At 37.4% G+C, this 18,832-nt stretch overlaps 6 protein-coding genes across 7 annotated transcripts; 3 read left to right on the top strand and 3 right to left on the bottom strand.

The window, feature by feature from the left end:
* Window positions 1-2,530: 2,530 nt before the first annotated feature.
* Window positions 2,531-3,956, top strand: LOC106303996 (transcription factor MYB44). Its single transcript, XM_013740368.1, has one exon. The coding sequence runs from the start codon at window positions 2,766-2,768 to the stop codon at window positions 3,741-3,743; it is 978 nt and encodes a 325-aa protein (XP_013595822.1). The 5' UTR covers window positions 2,531-2,765; the 3' UTR covers window positions 3,744-3,956.
* Window positions 3,957-3,964: 8 nt separating this feature from the next.
* On the bottom strand, window positions 3,965-8,271 carry LOC106303988 (probable cadmium/zinc-transporting ATPase HMA1, chloroplastic). The gene is made up of 13 exons (XM_013740356.1): window positions 7,644-8,271; window positions 7,413-7,563; window positions 7,150-7,334; window positions 6,911-7,057; window positions 6,627-6,822; window positions 6,346-6,458; window positions 5,895-6,133; window positions 5,480-5,585; window positions 5,221-5,385; window positions 4,855-5,071; window positions 4,582-4,769; window positions 4,414-4,500; window positions 3,965-4,316 (listed from the first exon to the last, which is right to left on the bottom strand). Exons 1-13 carry the CDS (start codon window positions 8,130-8,132, stop codon window positions 4,146-4,148), a joined length of 2,454 nt encoding a protein of 817 aa, XP_013595810.1. The 5' UTR covers window positions 8,133-8,271; the 3' UTR covers window positions 3,965-4,145.
* A 100-nt stretch (window positions 8,272-8,371) lies between these two features.
* LOC106304007 (protein MRG1) lies at window positions 8,372-11,040 on the bottom strand. 2 transcript variants are annotated; one of them, XM_013740379.1, is made up of 11 exons: window positions 10,794-11,040; window positions 10,389-10,442; window positions 10,278-10,291; window positions 10,046-10,191; window positions 9,800-9,835; window positions 9,649-9,689; window positions 9,334-9,435; window positions 9,127-9,206; window positions 8,875-9,044; window positions 8,713-8,797; window positions 8,372-8,631 (listed from the first exon to the last, which is right to left on the bottom strand). In XM_013740379.1, exons 1-11 carry the CDS (start codon window positions 10,932-10,934, stop codon window positions 8,532-8,534), a joined length of 969 nt encoding a protein of 322 aa, XP_013595833.1. In that variant the 5' UTR covers window positions 10,935-11,040; the 3' UTR covers window positions 8,372-8,531. The 2 variants fall into 2 exon arrangements, with proteins under 2 accessions (XP_013595833.1, XP_013595841.1); XM_013740387.1 differs by having other exon boundaries at window positions 9,160-9,206.
* A 440-nt stretch (window positions 11,041-11,480) lies between these two features.
* On the bottom strand, window positions 11,481-11,808 carry LOC106302516. The gene has a single exon (XM_013739011.1). It carries the CDS (start codon window positions 11,777-11,779, stop codon window positions 11,522-11,524), a length of 258 nt encoding a protein of 85 aa, XP_013594465.1. The 5' UTR covers window positions 11,780-11,808; the 3' UTR covers window positions 11,481-11,521.
* A 3,795-nt stretch (window positions 11,809-15,603) lies between these two features.
* Window positions 15,604-16,238, top strand: LOC106325703. The gene has a single exon (XM_013763764.1). The coding sequence runs from the start codon at window positions 15,828-15,830 to the stop codon at window positions 16,086-16,088; it is 261 nt and encodes an 86-aa protein (XP_013619218.1). The 5' UTR covers window positions 15,604-15,827; the 3' UTR covers window positions 16,089-16,238.
* A 699-nt stretch (window positions 16,239-16,937) lies between these two features.
* On the top strand, window positions 16,938-17,842 carry LOC106325701. The gene is made up of 3 exons (XM_013763758.1): window positions 16,938-17,227; window positions 17,315-17,416; window positions 17,503-17,842. Exons 1-3 carry the CDS (start codon window positions 17,006-17,008, stop codon window positions 17,695-17,697), a joined length of 519 nt encoding a protein of 172 aa, XP_013619212.1. The 5' UTR covers window positions 16,938-17,005; the 3' UTR covers window positions 17,698-17,842.
* Window positions 17,843-18,832: the final 990 nt, after the last annotated feature.

The following is an 18,832-nucleotide window of genomic DNA, read 5'->3' as shown; positions in this document are numbered from 1 at the left end:
ATGCGTTTAATATCTCTCGATTCGAATACAATTCTACGTTCACAAAACTAAATAGTTGACTTTCTGGGTCAAAGCGACGAACATAGTTGACTATTAACCCCATTTAATACGAGTGTCCTAGTAAGTTTTTCAACATATATTTGATACTATGAAGTTATTAGTATAGTACTTTTAATACAAAATTATTTTCTCAATAACACACTGTGAGTTAATTAAGTATGAATATTTTTGATATGAAATACATTCATACACATAAAATCTATTAAAGATGCATACAACAATTTTTATAATATCTTATTGCTTGATGACTGAAAAAAATCTTAATGTTTATATAAGCTGAGATGTATGTAAAAATCGGATGAACAATCATCTGCAAATAAACGATATAATTACAGAAAACCATACAAATGATATAGAACTCTAAATTCAGATTAGTGTAATATATATCTCCGGAATTCAAGTTACATTACTTATCTTCTAGGCTAATCACTAAACCAAAGTATAGCTTTTAAAAGAATGCTAATTACTAATTAGTGGACATATGAAAGTACTACTAGTCTATGTAAATATAATAACAAAGAAGGAAGGTGGGTGGGTGACCGGCAGGTGAGGGAGTGGCCGTTAAAGGGAGGCAGAGATTTACAGCCTGTTTTTATTTTTTCTTTCTTAAAAATGTCAAATTATAAAATAAAATATCCCACAAAATAAAGTGGTAACGATCGATCTATCTTGTCGTTTTGCGCCACGTCAGCAACTGTCTCTTTTTGGCAGTCTACTTTTAATTTATTTATTTTTTAGATCGGCAAAATATCCGAAAAATAATAATGATAATAATGGCATACAGGCTGGCTTCCTCAGTCAAAAAGTCACCGAATCGAACCAAAGCCTCATACCTAACCGTTAACTTCATCCTTATCTTCATCTCTCTATCATTATTAATCATATATAAACATTCTGCAATTATTTTTGGCTTCAGAATGTAAAGCTATGTTTAGTGCATATATCAACGGTTTCACGCCCAAGAGTCATTTATATCTTTTGTCAACATTCGTTGCATGTATAAAGATAGTTTACTAACAATTGTAAAATGATTCTATTTACTCGTTGCATGTAGCAAGAGGCCAAAAACTTGGTGTTTAGTGTCTACAATTTCCACTTCTTATTCATCACACCAATGTACAAGCTACGGCAAATTCGGATATTTAACCGACGGTCCAACGTGCTTCATTATAACCACACACATCAACACACACAAGACAGTGACATGCAACGAACAGTGTAATATATTGAAAACAGATCACCGCACTTTAGTTTATAAACAAAACAAAACAAACTTTCGGCTGTTTTTTATTGACTTCTATGAATCTATGTAGTTTTTTTTTCTTGCAGTTATTCTTAGAAAAGCAGTTTGTGTTTGCCAGCATATTTTCATTTTCCATATTTAGTTCCTTTTTACCCAAATTTCAAGTTGGTATAATTCAGCGTTTCAAATATAATGCCATTCTTGAATTTCACTGTTATTTAGTTTTGTTAATTACTCACTCTGTTCTTAAAAGAATGATTTTCTAGAGTATTCACGCATATTAAATAAACAATTAATTTTTTACAATTGAATTTATTATTTATTTTACTATACATTTTCCAATAAATATCAACCAATAGTATTCAACCAATTCAAATATTTTTAATTAATGTTTTTTAAAAATATACAACTTTTCAATATTAACTACTAAAAGTACATTAAAATTTTAGAAAATCTATCATTTTAGAACAAAAATAAGTCTAGAAAATTCTATTTTCACAAACAGAGAGGCAGTATAAAGAAATAAAAAATGCAAAAAAATAAAGAAAAAAGTATGAAAAAGATAAAAACGTAGTAGTTAACAATTCTGTGAGTGTCACAACAATGCTTTTAAATGGAAAACGAAATGATTGGGTAAAAACGCTCCACCTGTAAAACGGAGAGTGGGAGAGACGCCCCAGTACGAGCGTACTGTTTAAAGAAAACACACCTCTGAAATTAAGACCACACTAATAATATTTATTTATTCATGAATAAAAGCAAATCTCAAACTCAAAGTACATATACTTACTTGACACGTGTTAATATACAGCTGTATCCCAAGTCCCCAACCGTTTTTCCTGGAAGATTCTCTGCTCTACACGCTCGATGTTAACCTCACACAGACGCTGTTCTCCCCAAACGCACTTTTTCAATCGTGGACGTGTGTTTTGGTTGTGATATACCAATATTCAATAATTCCTTTTTTGTTATTCAAGTTTAAACATTTGATTGATGAAATTAATTTATAATACATTGAATGACTTGCCTAAACAATTAATAAATCAAACGCTAAATTAGTTAATCCATCAATTTGTTTTGACTGAATTAGTCAAGACCGTAACGATTAGTAAGTTAGTAACGACCATATTTATCCGTTTAACGCTGATAAAATTACAAAACGGTTTTCCTTGTTTCCTAAATAAGTATAAGATATTTTATTCAGTTAGAAAATTCAAAAGATAACACATATCCTAGTAATAAACTGCAGAATTTAACTACTTTAATATAATTTCTCTGTTTATCGATAAGAGAGATTACGGGTCGAACCGGTAGCCCTTGCGCGACTCCTTCTCGTATAAATACTCTCTTCTTGCTCTTATCCTCTTAAAACCTTTTCTTCTCCCAACAAAAAAAAAACTCCCTAACGACCAAAAAATAAAACAGAAGACGTGTTGAGAAGAAAAACAGAACACAACCGGCGATGTCAGGTCCGTCTAGAAAGAACATGGAGAGGATTAAAGGTCCATGGAGTCCAGAAGAAGACGATCTCTTGCAGAGTCTGGTGCAGAAGCACGGTCCGAGAAACTGGTCTTTGATCAGCAAATCCATCCCTGGGCGGTCCGGCAAATCCTGCCGTCTCCGCTGGTGTAACCAGCTATCTCCGGAGGTCGAGCACCGTGCTTTTACGGCGGAGGAAGACGAGACGATCATACGAGCGCACGCTCGGTTCGGTAACAAGTGGGCGACGATCTCTCGTCTCCTCAATGGAAGGACCGACAACGCTATCAAGAACCATTGGAACTCGACGCTCAAGCGTAAATGCAGCGGTTTTACATCTGAAGGACAGAGCTGTGACTTCGGTGGAAACGGAGGGTATGACGGTAACTTGGGAGAGGAGCAACCGTTGAAACGCACGGCGAGCGGTGGTGGTGTGTCTACTGGGCTATATATGAGCCCCGGGAGTCCATCTGGATCTGACGTCAGCGAGCAATCTAGTGGTGCTCCGCACGTGTTCAAACCGACGGCTAGATCTGCTGCCGTGACGGAGGTGACGGCGTCAACGTCCGGTGAAGATCCGCCGACTTATCTAAGTTTGTCTCTCCCTTGGAATAACCGCTGCGAGACGGAGACGGTTAGAGTCAACGAGCCGACTCAAGTAAATGAGAATACGGTTACTGACGGTGGTTACACGGCGGAGCTGTTCCCGGTTAGAAAGGAAGAAGAGAAGGGGATATCAGGATTCGGTGGTGAGTTCATGACGGTTGTGCAGGAGATGATTAGGACGGAGGTGAGGAGTTACATGGCGGATTTACAGAGAGGGAACGTGGGGGGTGGTGGTTCCAGCGGAGGAAGTGGAGGAGGCGGTGGTGGTTCGTGTATGCCGCAAAGTGTAAACAGCCGTCGTGTCGGGTTTAGGGAGTTCATAGTGAACCAAATCGGTATTGGGAAGATGGAGTAGTAAAGAGAGAAAAAGCAAAAGTCTCTCTTCAACTTTTCACTCTGTTTCTCGGGGAAAATAAAAGTTTTAAGGCTTTACATGTATTATGTATAGAGCCAAAGGCAGCAATGGTTAGAGAGACAGAACAAGGAAGCAAATCTAAACAATCTTTTGTAATCATATGATCTTTCGTGATTCGAAAAGGAAGCCAAAACTTTTCTTAAAACAATGATACGAAGAAGTGAGTAAATATGAGTCAAGTGACATATATATATATAACTTGGAAGGAAAAATAAAATAAAATCAAACGATCCAGAGAAACGAAACTTATATACGATTTTGATGTTTAATATAAGTGACATACGCACAGTTTGATGCTTGTACATAATTAGACAAACAAAAGCACACAGACGAGCAAGTTACCTAATGTGCAGTCTCTACAGAGCTTAAAGAGTTGTTGCTACTGGTGGATTCACGTGAGCTTAACTTGTTGATTAGATGAGCTATGTCTTGTTTCCACGACCATGATGGATCGTTCAGACCACGTACTGAGTTGAGGCACACCAGAAGAGTCCCACCTTCATGTAGAAGTACCTATGATTCCAGAAAAAAATTGCGGATTAGCGGGGATTCTTCTAGGTGATTTGATTGGTAACTCATAGAAATTAATAGCTATTAGAGCTTTGCATACCGTTAACCACAGTGGAAGAAACCCCAAAACTGAGGGAAGAGCGGCCAAGAATATTGACGTCAAGGCAAGAGCAACATTTTGCTTGATCTGCAACATGATAAAACACTAGTTAAATATGCAATCTTACATCAATAGGCTTTGGAAAAAAAAAAGTTGATTTCCTTATACCAATGATGTTGTCTGGCGAGATTTAGCGACACAAAAGGGAACACCGGTGATGTTGTCCCGAAGCAGTAAGATGTCAGCAACAGCAATCGCCGTGGCACTCGCACGTTGAGCAAGTACAATCCCAACAGTTGCAGCAGCTAGAGCTGGAGCATCATTAATTCCTTCTCCAACCATAATTAAACCTCCACCTAAAACACTCACCAAAATGTTAGTAATAAAATTATTGACTTGTCTTTGAGTGGTTTGACATGTGGCGAGAGTAATGATCATCACCTGCATCTCGAGCGATGTTCTTTACATGGTTTAGCTTATGCTCGGGCTTTAGGTTACAGTAGACTTCGCTAATACCCACTGCATTTGCAACTCTCCAAGCACTTGAATCATGGTCCCCAGTTAACATCATAACTCGAAGTTGGGCCCAGCTTTTAAGTTCTGCTATAACTCCCGAGACACCTGGACGAGGCTGATCTTCGAGGTGAATCAATGTTACCTGGAGAAGTTAGTTGCACCGGCTCATAAATTTCAGTGATACAGAGAATCTTAAAGGACTGATAAATGGACACACGAGAGAGAAAAATACTGACTGTGACGTAAGTAAGATTTTTGTGGACCAGCAAAGAAAGTAGCTGTAGCATATACCTTGTGATCAACAGAAAGAGCAGCATGAACGAAATCCTTTCCGTACAAAGAGGCGTTAACAGCATCCTTGATCAGTTTAGACTCATCTTCTGATTTGAAGAGTGAGGTGATGAACTCTATAGAACCAAGTGACGCTTTTCGTAATCTACTCTCTTCAGCTACTGACTATAACAAGGCCAAAAAGTTGAAATGAGACATAGACACACATGTTAACTAGAAGAAAAATGGAAATCTAATCTAGTACAAAACTATGTCGCACCTCAGCACCGTTTACGGTAGCAGTAAGGCCTCTGCCAGGAAAATATTCGAAGCTTTCAACAAAAATAGAAGGGAGGTCTTTCCCCACACTGTGGTCTACCACAGCTCTGCAGCAAGTTCAAATGTGTCAGAAGCAGCTAAAAACATACGGGCAAAAAACAGTTCAAAAACAGAAAGAGAGCTAAGGATGCCAAACGTTGCTTTATGGTTCTTCATCTCATCCGTTTGTGTGACAGACATGAATGTACCGTCAGACAAGATTATTTAATAACCATGAATTTACACGGGCCCGTTTTACTTTTTATCAACAAAAAAAAGTTTGTGATGTGACTGATTTGAAGAGACATGCTAAACATTGCATAGTTCTAGAGTTTGAGATAATTAAGTTTATACATCAACTGATGCTTACAAAATACCTTCCAATAGGATGTGTAGTGCCCTTCTCCATTGCAGCCGCTACGGCAAGAGCTTCTTTCTCACAATTTGGAACACAGCAAGTTATTACGCTTGGATTATTACCTCCGTGGTGCCCATAAATGGGTTCAATTGCTTTGCAAGTAAGACCGCCAGTTGTTAAGGTCCCGGTTTTGTCAAAAGCAACAGTGTGGCAAGAAGCGAGGGCATCTAGAACTTGTGCACCTTTTAGCAATATTCCCTATAACAAGGAATAACTGTTGGATTACACACTTACACGTGAACAGAAGAGAACTAAATAGTCGCATAGGCATCATAAAATCCTCACAATTGCAAATAAGACTCCTTAGGTTCTAAAGCCGTGAGCTTAATTTCAATTACTAAAGAATGCTAACACGTAGTTGGTAATTTCAGTTACTCAGGTTGTAATTACACAGAGTTCATGCATGATACCTTTTTCGCACAAGAACTAATAGCAGTAGCGTAAGCCAACGGAGCAACAGCCAAAGCACATGGTGATGCGGCCACCATAAGTCCCAATGCTCTGTAGACCGATCCTCTGCATGCTGTATCATTAACCAGCAAAGAAAGTAAGCTAACCAATTGTCCATAAGAAGAAAAGAAGCCAAAGATATCTCTCTTAACAGTTTTGTAACATAAAAAATTATTCATTGTCTGGACAATAAAGGGAATATATGTATGTTGAAAACGGAGAACTTGTTTCCGACATCTACCTGTGGTGCTGAGGAAAGGCCACTTGAACAAAAATGGACCTAGGAAGGCAATAGCAAGTGACAAAACAACCACCACCTTGCTGTAATTCTCCCCAAACTCATCCAGCCATCTTTGAAGTTTGGGTTTATTGGAGTGTGCTTCCTCGGTCAGCTGTACAATCCTGTTTAGAGTCGACTCATTCCATGCCTTCGTGGCCTGATTTAATTTTTTCCATAGAATAAAGATAAACTTGAAAACTTCAAACAAAGGGAAGCCAAAGCAAAATGAATTATGTTTAAAATACCTTCACGATCATTCTGCCATCCAAATTTCTTGCACCACCAGGCACTCTATCTCCAGCTTTCGCCTCCAATGGTTTGACTTCCCCAGTCAAGTGCTCAACTGTTATGGTAGCACTGCCTTGGTAAACTTCGCAATCTACAGGAACAATCTAAATACCAAAAAAAAGACTCACTACTTAAAAACAGCTACAATACGAGGTCACATGTTTAAAGGATTTCAAGAAACGAAAGCTTCACAGACCTCACCAGTTCCAACCAAGATATAGGACCCAACTTCTACACTGTGCACAGGAACGCTTTTGTATGACAAATCAGAAATGTTTGGAACATTCCCATTTTTCACTTCGATCAACAGTGCAGAATCGGGATTACTCTCCTTCAACTCCTTAACATCAACCATTGATCGACTAGTGAAAAACTCCTCCGCTGCAGGAAAAGCCTATCAGTCTCATGAAAACATTAACAATCACATTTCCCTAATCCTCAAAAAATCAAAGTTCTGACCGATATGAGCAAGATTGAACATGGCAAGAAGCAATCCTCCTTCAAGAGCGTTTCCCATAAACACAGACGCAAAAGCAGCAAGTGCCATCAACACATGGATGTTCACTTTCCCTCCCGCTATATCCATAAGCGCGTCGAGAGATGCTGATACCTAACACATGAAACCAATTCCCTCAAATCGTCAGGCTAAGATTCACTAACTAATAAAGAGCTTTATTAGAGAATCCTTACTCCGACGAGAGGGAAGCCAACGATCATGAACGCGTGCTGAAGAGACCTAACGTAAGGTTTAGGAGCGAAGAAAGGGCACGCGGCGGCGGCGACGAAGAGCGCGGCGGAGGAGCAGCAGAGATGAAGATGCTCCCTGAGGAAATTGGCTAATCGAACCCATCCGATGGCTTTAGCGAATCCGAAGAGTGCTTTCTGAGGCTTGCTCTCCGCTTTCAACTCCACGGAACAGCATCCGTGGTGGTGGTGATTGTGATGATGATGCTCTTGCTCACCATCATGATCATGATGATCGTGATTGCGATCTTCAACTGCGCGTAGACGAATCGATTGTCGCGGAAGGCTAAGCGAGGCAGAGATCCGAAGGGGGAGAGGAGTCTTAGGTGGGAGGATTGAGAACGAGTTGACTCGAGCGAGTCGGAGAGTGGCTAAACCGCGACGGTAAGGGAATCTAGTAAGAGAGGAAGAGCGAGTGAGAGCTGCGGGTTCCATATTCGAGCTCGAGCGTCTTCTTCTTCGTTCATGCCACCATTGATTCTGATCTCGCGAAATGGGACTCAGTCTTTGTTTCACAGAGGAGAGAGAGAGCGAGGGAGAGAGAGAGAGAGAGAGCCAATACAATTATTCCGATAACATTAGCCACATAAACAATCTCATCTCATATACTTCTATTTTTTCTTTTTTTTTGTTACCTTCTGTTTTAAACCAAGGCTTTGATTATTAACCTTTAATGCGTTCAAAAGGAAGTTATTTTGATTGAACAATCGTAGTCAAAAATGTAGCTTACAGTTGTAAAACTCATCAGAAAAATTTGAAGGAATCCTAAAGTTACACACAACTCGTCAGCGATTTATACCGACAAATTAATGGAGGTGGATTTTTGTTCTTCACTCACTCATCTTTGCCTTTGCCTTTACCATCTGAAACAACCTTATCAGATTCATATGCTGATGGTGACAACAAGAAAGTGCTCTGGTTCTTCTGAATGAACCTGTAAAAGAAGGTTTTAGAGCGTTTGTCAATTTTTACGTTAATGGCAGCAAAAAAAAGAGAGATTAGATAGGATGCTTACTTGAGGAAGTCTAATAGTGTTTGTTGCATGCGATTCCATGTCTCTTCTTCCATGTTTACATATGAGAAAAGCTCCGGAAATTTCACTGCAGATAAATATAGTCAAGAATCCAGACACATCAAGTTTTACTGTCTGAATGAGAACTTGCTGAGATTTTTTTACCAAAGAGACGAAGTAAATGCTCGGCGCCATAAACAGTCGAAGGTGAAACATCATCCACGATTGCTTCTTCGTATTGTTGCCGCTCTTTTTTGTACAAGAGCATCATAGGTAATGCCTTGTCGAAGTAACACCTTATGCCTTTCAAGATTTCACCGACCGCATCAGTTATCCTGCGCAGAAAATTTGCTTCACTGAGTTCTGAACATTTTCAAAAAGATATATCAAACTCTATGACTGAATAAAAGGACTCACATTCCATCCTTCTTGGTTTTGATTTCAAGATACTTGGACAATATCTCGTCGACAGTAGGTGAACGCGGAAGTTTCACAACCTAGAGTTACGTGATCATTCAAAGGTTAGTACCAAGTATGTGTAGAAGCCACTTTGGTATGTAATACACACTTATGTCTCCCATGTCTCCCAAGTATGTGTAGAAGTCAGAGTAGATTGATGTGTACCTTGTCCTTCTGCGTAACATTCTCCCAGTCGTCAACGAGCTGTTTTTTTAGTGTTGCAGGCATTTGGATCTTGAGTAGCTTCTCTGCTAATACGTTATCCTTCTATAGATCACAAAACCATACACAAGCAACCTTATCGATTTTAAAAGACCTGATAAACTGAACCTGTTTGAATATATGCATCACAACATATCCAGCCATTTACTGTGTTTATTAAAATAGTTCTTCCCAATAGGTAATGCACAAGCTCTTGGAAATTTAATCTATATAGAGCTAAAGCAAGTAAAATCTCTTGAGTTCTTTTACAAGCCTAACCTCATTGCCTAACTCATTCTTTCGCTTCTTCCCTTTTGCAGCTGCAACAGACAATATAATACACCAGCTTAACTCAAATAAATTTTAAGTTCATTTAATCTCAACTTCAATTAATTTTACAGTGTAAGCGAAAAACTAATATGCTGCTTACCATTGTTTTTCGTGTCATCTTTCTCAGCCTTTGTGTCTGCATATTTGACAAAATAGTTCAACTTACCAAAGATATATACTCAAAAGGGTCAATGCGGGAGGATAAATATTCAACTAAGTGTATATTCAGGCCTCTGAGCCAGATAATGATAAATAGTAATAGCCTAGCTTGAAAATGAAACATCAATAAAAGTCAAGCCAAGTAAAAAATGAAGGTTTCCTCTTAATTTCATATTCACAAACTCACCTGCAGAGCTTCTCGTTTTAGTCTGAGCCGAACGCCCAGACTTGGCACCCTTTTCCACTCCTTGCTTCTTGTCCAAAGCCTTCTGTTTCACAAGATTCTCCTCTGTGTGTTTCAACAACCTATCCGCACTCACCCATTCATCCCAACTGTCGGGCAATACATTCACGTCAATCTAACTCTGTTTGCCACACAAACCAGAATAGACATGAGAGCAGAGCAGAGAGAGACTCACTTTTTGTTCCAACCCTGCAGACACAGATCGCTGTATCACTCAATACTGCAAATCAAAAGCTCTGAAACAAAGAGAATACAACTATAATAGCTCAGATGAAAGAAATCTCACGAGATAATGAACAAAGTACTTCCACTCCTTCTTACGAAGCTCCACTTTTTGAATCTGTATCAAAAGAAACACTGTAAACATCTATACCGTCTAAGCATTTCAACCTTAATCTGCAGAAGCTACATGAATCTACTACAGACAGCACAGGCGATACATTCAAACTCAAACTCAATCGACTCAAAGAAACACTGTAAACATCTATCTACATAGACTGAGCATTTCAATCTCAATTCGCAGAAGCTCCATGAATCCAACACAGACTATACATTCAAATTCAAATCTCTATGAAAAACCCTAAGCCAATTGCAAAATCAACACGAGCACGAGATAATCTCCAGAATCCAAATCATGCGAATTGAATCATCCAAATCCAAAATCTAGAGCGAGAGAGAGAGTTTGTATTGCCTTCGCTCCGTACACGCGAGGACCATGGTAGGCGAGAACACGCTCGCCCTCCGTAAAGAGCCTGCCGTCGTTGGAAGGCGAAGCGCCACCGCTGGCCGTGTCTCCGTCACTCGCCGTGTCTTCCTTCGACGAGCTTCCCATTGCCACCGAGAGCGAGAGAGGCAACAGATCTCACTCACATCACAGTGGGGGGCCGTACACGTCTTTGATATGAATGAATATCTACGTCCCTGAAACTGCCCGCTGATTCCACGAGACTACTAGGGGTGTATGTTGTAATTACGTAACCTTTCAATTGCGTCCCTTAACTTTCCAAAAGGTTCAATTTATCTCTTAACTTTTTTAAAACTTTATTTTGAATCCGCGCCAGTTTCAGTTTAAAGAAAAAAATAATTCTATGATCTTTAGCAAAAAAAAAAGAAAAGAAATAATTCTATGTTCCATTTGAAATTGAAGTATATTTGTGTACATCAATGTTTTATTATTACATTCAAATCGTATTTGACCAAAACAGAAGTTATTATCACATTGTACATCATGAATCAAACAACTAAGAAACTATTGATAGGACAAAGGAATGAGACATTTAATTCTTGATTTTTCCCACTCTTCTTTCTTCATATGTAACAAAATAAAATTGTAGCAAAAAAAATGAAATAATTTTTTGGACCTAGACACGGCAATATGTGTACTTGAAATTGGCCCGGTTTGAGCTAATGATTTGATTATTAGTGACCGGGTCCGCTTGGGCTTGGACCGGACTGCTTATCAAATCGAGACATGTCGCTCCGGTTTATGAAATTATGACCCTTGCCTCCTGGACTTGGACCTGAGCCTTTGATCGAACCAAGTGATAAGCCATCGAAGAAACCAGCCACGAGCTTTTTCTCTTCCGTCATTGTTAGACCAAGTGGGCGAGTCTCAACAAAAACGGAACCGATCAACATGAAGAACAGAATGGAACTTACAACACCTTTGCTCATCATTATAGTTTAGTTAAGTTCGTTTCCCTCTCTTTTACCAGATAATGAAATTTGCGTGAGTGTTTTGTGGATGGAGCAGTCAGTTATATAGTAATGTTCAAGGAGATGCAAAGTTTGAATTGTTATTCACTTATTCTTGACTATGTTTTGAATTCAAAAGAACGTGATCACTGAAACTAGGCTGTTTCCCGGAAAAATACCAATTGGGTTATAAGTATTTTTTGCAAAAGAAAAAAAAACTAAGCCATCAATGAGGAGATGATAAGAAGTATAAAACAAATTTAATGTCATCATAAGTTTGAAGACTTGACCGAACATAGTTTTTGATTGTTTGCAGCAGACGGCAGCTAAGTTTCTAAGTAGACTTTGAAGTTGTACACCAAAAATAGTTTGAATTCCAAACTTGGGAAAGTCACATACATGTTGGTAGCCGGCTTGGTTGTTGGTTATAGAAAACACAATTAAGCAAAGTGTTTGACCTTCAGAAGCATTGACTATTAGCTAATTTGACTATTAAAACGATGTAGTTGCTTAATTTCTCTTTTATAAATATTGTTAGATACACCAGAACCTAATAATCAATGCTTATAAATTTCAAACACGTTGCTGCTATTTTTCTGGCACGACCAATAAATAGTTCTTCTCACGTGATTCTCCTTTCAAAAACATTTAACAACCACGCTTTACTGAAATTTCAACATCTAGACTTATGATTTTTGTTAGGTAAAAAAGTTATTTCTATGAAAAATCAACTCATGCTGCTATATGTTGTTGAATTACGACCGTAGTTATTAGTTACAATACAAATATACGATGTATTTTCTTCATTTTATCACATTTCATCAGTGAGTTTTTTTTTTTTGTAAAAAAAAAGATGAACTCTATTATAAAGTGATTTAATCAGTGAGTTGTAGTAAACAATTTTGTTTTTAAAATAAATGTTGATTTAGTTTTGAGGATAAATTATTGATGGCTGCCACATTTTTAGTAATAGTTTACGAGTATTTCTTTAGCAAAATTCTAAATCTAAAAATGAAATATTATTATAATGAATAAATATTTTTAATGCCAAAAAACGTATGCAAAAGTATTTTAAATTTTTATTTAGAATAATTTTAGTAAAAAATAAAAATATTTGATACATTTAGCTCTTAGAATAGTTTTTTGTCGTCTACAATAATTGATTTGTATTTTATTTAAAAATACTTGAGAATATTGTAATGGAAATTATCTAAGTAGTATAACATCATCTCAAGTTGTTCCTTTTAAAAACAAATTTGTTCCTTTATTTTTGGAGTTAAGAGTAAGACATATAAATCAATTTGCATAGCATCAGGAAATTTTGTTTCTCCCATACTAATATGAGGCGGCGAAATCACTAATCACTAATCACTATGATTCAAATTATTAAATAATTTATAGGCAAATTACTTAGGATCCGGTTAACTGTTTCCTCTCTTGGAATAAGGTGAAAGTAATTAATCAAGTTTAATTGGGTTGTCCAAAATAATATAGTTTAGTGGTGGCGTAAGACCGCACAAGAATATAATAAGAAAAAAAAAGTTAACTATATATAGTTCGGACATGGTAGTCCATTACTATTGGAATCAAATTCTTCATTTAATAAATCCATTATCTAGATTCTACTCTTTTTATTCCGTCCAATTACACGAAATATAAAGAGTTCTTGAAACAATGTATTCTAAAAAGAATTTCAATTAGCATCTTGATATAATTGAATTTCAATTAGCATCTTGATTTACTTGATCAAACTATTAATTAAACCAGTATTGCTGGAGATGTAACTTTATATAATATTTGTGGATGTGCACATGTACTAAAGTCGTTTAGACGGTGTTTACGTGTCGCGCGACCTACGATATGTGATCTACGACTAAAATTACGTTTGTTTACGTGTCGTTATCTGCGACTTGCGACATGCGACTAAACCTACGACCTGCGACTAAAACTATATTCGTTTACGTGTCGCGCGACCTGCGATCTGCGACCTGCGATCTGCGACCTGCGACCAGTCGCGCGATCAAAATTTTCTTAATTTTTAGTCGCTGTTTTTCGGGTGACTTGAATGGGAATCTGCGACTGGTCGTGCGATCAGTCGCGCGACATTAAAACGAACAACAACATGCGACTTGCGACATGCGACCAATCGCAGGTCACATGTTACGCGACAGCAAAACAAACAACAACCTGTGACATACGATCAATCGCATGTTGCATGTTACAGGTCGCGCGATAAGTAAACGAACAGGACCGATGTGGTTAATGAATAGAGTATTTTGTTTGATAAAAAAAAAAGGAATTAGAGTATTTTGATCACCACAGTAAGAAAACATGTGAGGTTAATACGTGTCTCAAATTTTCTTTTTGAGAAAGGGTAGCGTGTCTCAGAGAGTCAAATCTTGTTAACGATAGCTTTTTTTTTTTTGTAAAAATGTTAAATTTATTACCATTTCCATTTTAAACAGAGATCACAAGAAGCAGATTTGCAGTAAATTAAACTAAAACAACAACAAAGTTTCGAAGTTAAGTTGATACATGATTTAACTTTGATCATAAAAAAAGATTCGAAGATGCAAGATTGATAGTGAAATAAAATTGAGGGTACATGTGGGGGAGTGACGTTTAAAAACAAAAACAAAAAGAGAAAGAATATAAATAGATGCTTAGTTACACTCATGACAACTATGAAGGAAAGTTAGAGTCCGTCCATACAAGTATTTCGTGTTATCGCCATTCTTTGCTCATGCCCACGAGACAATTATGTTTTGTTCCTTTTTTTATTTGTAATTTGTATTTTTCACTGAATTTTGCGTCTTATTTTTAGAAAATTATGTTTCGAACATTAGGAAAACCGTAAACTATAACTCATATTTTTCTGAAAATTTAAATGTTTATTTTGCAAATATAAATATAAAGATGCAAAGTTTCGATGTGGCATAAAACAAGGGAAACACTCTTCTATGGAAAACAAAGTCTCCAGGATTCGTATGGTCAAATATATTCCGATCAAATTATTCGCTAAAGCGAGACACAAAATACGTACTTTACCTCCTCCTACGTCACATCTACGCATTCGTGCCCTACCTTCACAAGTATTCTTCCAATTTTCTGAAGTTCGAAATTGAGACGTCGATGATTCACGACCGTAGATTTAAATGATCAACTAAACGTTAATTATTTTATTAATGAAATCCTTGCTCAAATGTATCTACAGTATTTTGTTCATAGTGAATTATATTAATTAATGATATGAAATGAAATGAAGTAGTTTCATTTTGTTCACTCTATACACATTTGGCTATTGCTATATATGCATGGTAAGTCGATGATTACTAACCTCCTTCTCGGTATAAATGTTTAAATCACGAAACCATGTTATCCACAAGAATGATAATAGTTTTCTTGCCTAACTCCACTGACAAAAGCTAACAATTGCACTGTTACCAACTACTGGTTGAATTTTGATTCACTTGAATCTTGTGTATACTACTTATTAATCAGTAAGCGAATTTTATCTTATTTAATATTATTGACATCGAACCAAATCGCACAAGTTAGAATTCTGACCTAATTTCATATTCACATCTTAAGGCAAAAAAATAATAGAAAAATTGAATTATAACAGTGAGCTAATAATTTAATAATTTATAATTTCTGTATAAATTACAGAAATATAGTTTGCTGGTAAAAAACAATTAGCACTTTTTGAAAGGTCCACTTCCAAGGAAGCTAGAGACCGTCCTTTTTAACTAATGCACCTGCACCATCCCCCTATATCGCGGTTTTAGTTCTATATTACTCCTTTTTATATTCTCTAACCAATACCAACAATAAAATTAACATTATTTTATATCCAATATAAGCTCCTATCCTTCTTCCTCTCCATCCTTTTCCATCTACCTTTGAATCTTTTCATACGTGTATATAAAGCTTTACTTCCTCCTCTGCTACTCCTTTTCTATCAATCACCAAAACAAATTCATTGGCTTAAACCCTAAACCCCAAGCACCTGGGCTACCACAAACCAAAAATGAGACCCTTTGGCTTGGTCTTTACGGTCATGTTCTTGGTCTCAGCCTTTTCAGAATCAAGAACCGCGGACTGTAGAGTTCTCCTTGGTGGCTCATCAGAGGAAATTAGTCAATCTAAGAATCATGGTGTCGATTTTCGAAGTAAAGAGTTGTTAGGGGTCGTGATACGTGGTTATAAAAGGTTACGATCGCTCTCTTCAGCTGGAGAGAGGATGCACACAATGGCTTCAGGACCGAGCAGGAGAGGTGCTGGTCACTAAAAGACTATTTACTCACTTACATTATTTTCTTATACATCAAAATGTTTTTTTAGCTCAGGTTATAGTAAAGGATTTTCCATTTGTTATAGATCATTATATTTATTCAGTCACCAATGTATAGTTTATAAGGGAGAAATTCATTTGAGCATATGATACAATAGTCGATCGTTTCCTTCTCAAAAACATCAATATATAGTACGTGCCAATAAATGATTTTTATCTTTGACTAGTAATAGTTTTGAGATCCACGTTAACGTGTAAATTCTACATGAATCGATTATATATATTCAGGAGATGTTGTTGGTCATCATGGTGCAATACAAATGAGTAATGAGACAACTACATGATTATCTTATAAAGCTTTAACATGAAAGTACGATCATTTCACAAGGAAAACAATGATTATTTCATGTTTTACTACATAGTTAAAATTGCTCGCAATTCATGATTCAAATCTTGAATGCAAACAATTTTTCATTGTTCGAAGTGTTGGCCTTTGGGGTATTAAAAGGGACACTTTGTTTACTGTCCTGTGGGAGCCGGAAATGGAAAGCTTCACGCTTCATATACTATATAGGGCCCAGTGTCGACCATCGTTAAATTGCCATCCAGCTCTTGAAATTCGTATTCCCTATAAAATCTGATAATTTACGAAATTACTTTGTAAATATATAATCGAATAAAAGAAAAAAATATAAAAATATTTATTTATTTATTTTAATAATTTGCTTTGGAAAAATTTGACAAAACATTAAAGTTCTGACATGTAATTATTATTTTTTGGAACATTAAACAAAAAGGCCCACGCAAAGGCCCATTATAATTTTTCTTTTAACACAACCAAACCAGTGAGTAAAATCTATTATCTCTTTCTCTTTTCCAGTTGTAAACCAAAGCAAAAGACAGAGAAGGCGACGATGAGTACGATGAAGCCAAGCCGGAGCGACGAGATAGCCGACCCGGATCAACAGATCAAGAACACGAACCAGATCAGAGCTGGTTTCGATTCCTTGGCCCCTAAACGACCCACTAAGCCCACCCGGAGCGAGCCAGGCCCTTTCGGATGTTTCTCTACTCCCGAGCCAACCACAGACCATCCGGAGGCTGACAAGTTCCAAACTCTCCAGTCACAAACTCATGTTCGGTTTTCTCTACCTCACACTACTTTTTCCTCTTCACGTAAACTTATCGTCATAATTGAGATCTTGTGGTTAAAAAAAACACAGGGTGATATTCTGCATGAAGGAGTTTCAGCTGCTGTTCAAGATGAGTTCCTGGAGACAGAGTATTACACGAGTCTCACCGCCATTGATAAGCAACATCACACGGTTCTTATTTTTATTTCTCTTTCTTTAAAATTACAGCTGAAGAAAATTAACTTTGTAGTAAATGTGGTTTATGTTTATGAAACTAGACCGGAAGTGGGTTTATAAATGTGGGGAAGGAAGACGGCGGTGAAGAGGTCGTGATAGCCGCCGCTGCAATGGGAGACGGAGGTGAAAAGGCTGTTTACAGAAGCAACCCGGCGACGAATGAGTGGATTCCTGCGGTGGAGGAGGATCTTGGTTCAGAATCTTCGTCTAAACCGAACCGGAGCGAGAGTTCTTGAATGGGATCGGATCTTTGAATGTGTGTGTACTTTATCTTCTTCCAGATGTGATGTTTCTTGATGTTATTGTAATAAGATATTATCGAAATAAATTAGTTAAATAAGTTTTTATTATTAAATCTGAAATAATAATTAAGAGAAAGTTTATAGCTTTCAAAAAATATCTATGATAAGAACGAACTTTCTGTGGACTGTATTACATTCAACAAATGAAATGATTTTTCTCTTTCAGACGTCATGTCAACTTCTTCAACTACCACCAATATAATTGAATAGTAAATATCATCAACTGTATCTTAAGAGCAAGTTTATTGCAGTGGCTTAAGTGAATTGCTTAAGACTAATTGTAATTAAAATAAATGATAAAAGGAAAAAAAGAGAAAATGTGTTGCTTAATTTGGCACGGGAAGCGTCGTTGCTTATTTGCCAGGTGTCGCACCGGGACAGGCTGGAGAAAACTTGACCCTAGCGTTCTTCGCATTTTTTCTTTTCCTTCATTTCTTTCTCTCTTTTTCTCTCCTCGTTACGGCGAAAGGCGAAATCCGATGCGATCGATGGGACTGTTCGACGCCACGGCTGCGTCTCAGTGGGTGGCTGTCGTCGACGACGGCAAACGACAGCCTCTCTATCTGTTGCTCTCCTCCACCAAGGAAAACGGTGACATCTCTCTCCGTTTCTTTCCTCTCCTTGGCGAAAGGGGAGATCTCTCCCGATCGGTGGTTCTGTTGGACGATAAGGCCACGTCTCTGACAGTGGCTGTCGTCGAGGAAGGGAAATGGCTCTCTCTCTCCATTTCTTTCCTCATCTCGGCGAAAAACGGCGAGCTCTCTCTCAAACGAATCGAAAGGTAAAGATTTGTTAATATGTAGATTTGTTTGGATATTTCAATTATGCATGTGGTTGATTTGGTTATTTCGAACAGTTCGAGATAACTAAAATGAGGAACATGCAAAAATTTGTTTTGATTTTTTTCTGTCTGTTGTGAGATGGAAGAATCAAGAGGCGTGATCAAGGTTTCTCAGACAAAAGCCAGACAATTACTCATAACAAAAGCCACACGATCAAGAGCCACATGATAAAGGTAAACCTTTGTCTTTGCTCGGTTGAATTGGATAAAACCTATGTATTTGGTCTC

The sequence above is a fragment of the Brassica oleracea genome, chromosome C1 (genome assembly GCF_000695525.1).
Source record: "Brassica oleracea var. oleracea cultivar TO1000 chromosome C1, BOL, whole genome shotgun sequence".
In the NCBI taxonomy this organism is placed as follows: Eukaryota; Viridiplantae; Streptophyta; class Magnoliopsida; order Brassicales; family Brassicaceae; genus Brassica; species Brassica oleracea.
This window is presented reverse-complemented; position numbering and strand designations above follow the sequence as displayed.

Bases quoted from the DNA above. Each gene is read 5' to 3' on its own strand.
- LOC106302516 (XM_013739011.1), bottom strand. From the start codon at position 11,779: ATGATGAGCAAAGGTGTTGTAAGTTCCATTCTGTTCTTCATGTTGATC.
- LOC106325701 (XM_013763758.1), top strand. From the start codon at position 17,006: ATGAGTACGATGAAGCCAAGCCGGAGCGACGAGATAGCCGACCCGGAT. The intron at 17,228-17,314 runs GTTCGGTTTTCT...AAAAAAACACAG, and splicing joins CTCTCCAGTCACAAACTCAT to GGTGATATTCTGCATGAAGG. The intron at 17,417-17,502 runs GTTCTTATTTTT...TTATGAAACTAG, and splicing joins TTGATAAGCAACATCACACG to ACCGGAAGTGGGTTTATAAA.
- LOC106303988 (XM_013740356.1), bottom strand. From the start codon at position 8,132: ATGGAACCCGCAGCTCTCACTCGCTCTTCCTCTCTTACTAGATTCCCT. The intron at 6,459-6,626 runs GTAGATGTCGGA...TTAATGATACAG, and splicing joins GCCTTTCCTCAGCACCACAG to CATGCAGAGGATCGGTCTAC. The intron at 6,134-6,345 runs GTATCATGCATG...TCCTTGTTATAG, and splicing joins TTAGTTCTTGTGCGAAAAAG to GGAATATTGCTAAAAGGTGC.
- LOC106303996 (XM_013740368.1), top strand. From the start codon at position 2,766: ATGTCAGGTCCGTCTAGAAAGAACATGGAGAGGATTAAAGGTCCATGG.
- LOC106304007 (XM_013740379.1), bottom strand. From the start codon at position 10,934: ATGGGAAGCTCGTCGAAGGAAGACACGGCGAGTGACGGAGACACGGCC. The intron at 9,207-9,333 runs GTACACATCAAT...ACGTAACTCTAG, and splicing joins ATGTTACGCAGAAGGACAAG to GTTGTGAAACTTCCGCGTTC. The intron at 9,045-9,126 runs GTGAGTCCTTTT...TTTTCTGCGCAG, and splicing joins AAAACCAAGAAGGATGGAAT to GATAACTGATGCGGTCGGTG.
- LOC106325703 (XM_013763764.1), top strand. From the start codon at position 15,828: ATGAGACCCTTTGGCTTGGTCTTTACGGTCATGTTCTTGGTCTCAGCC.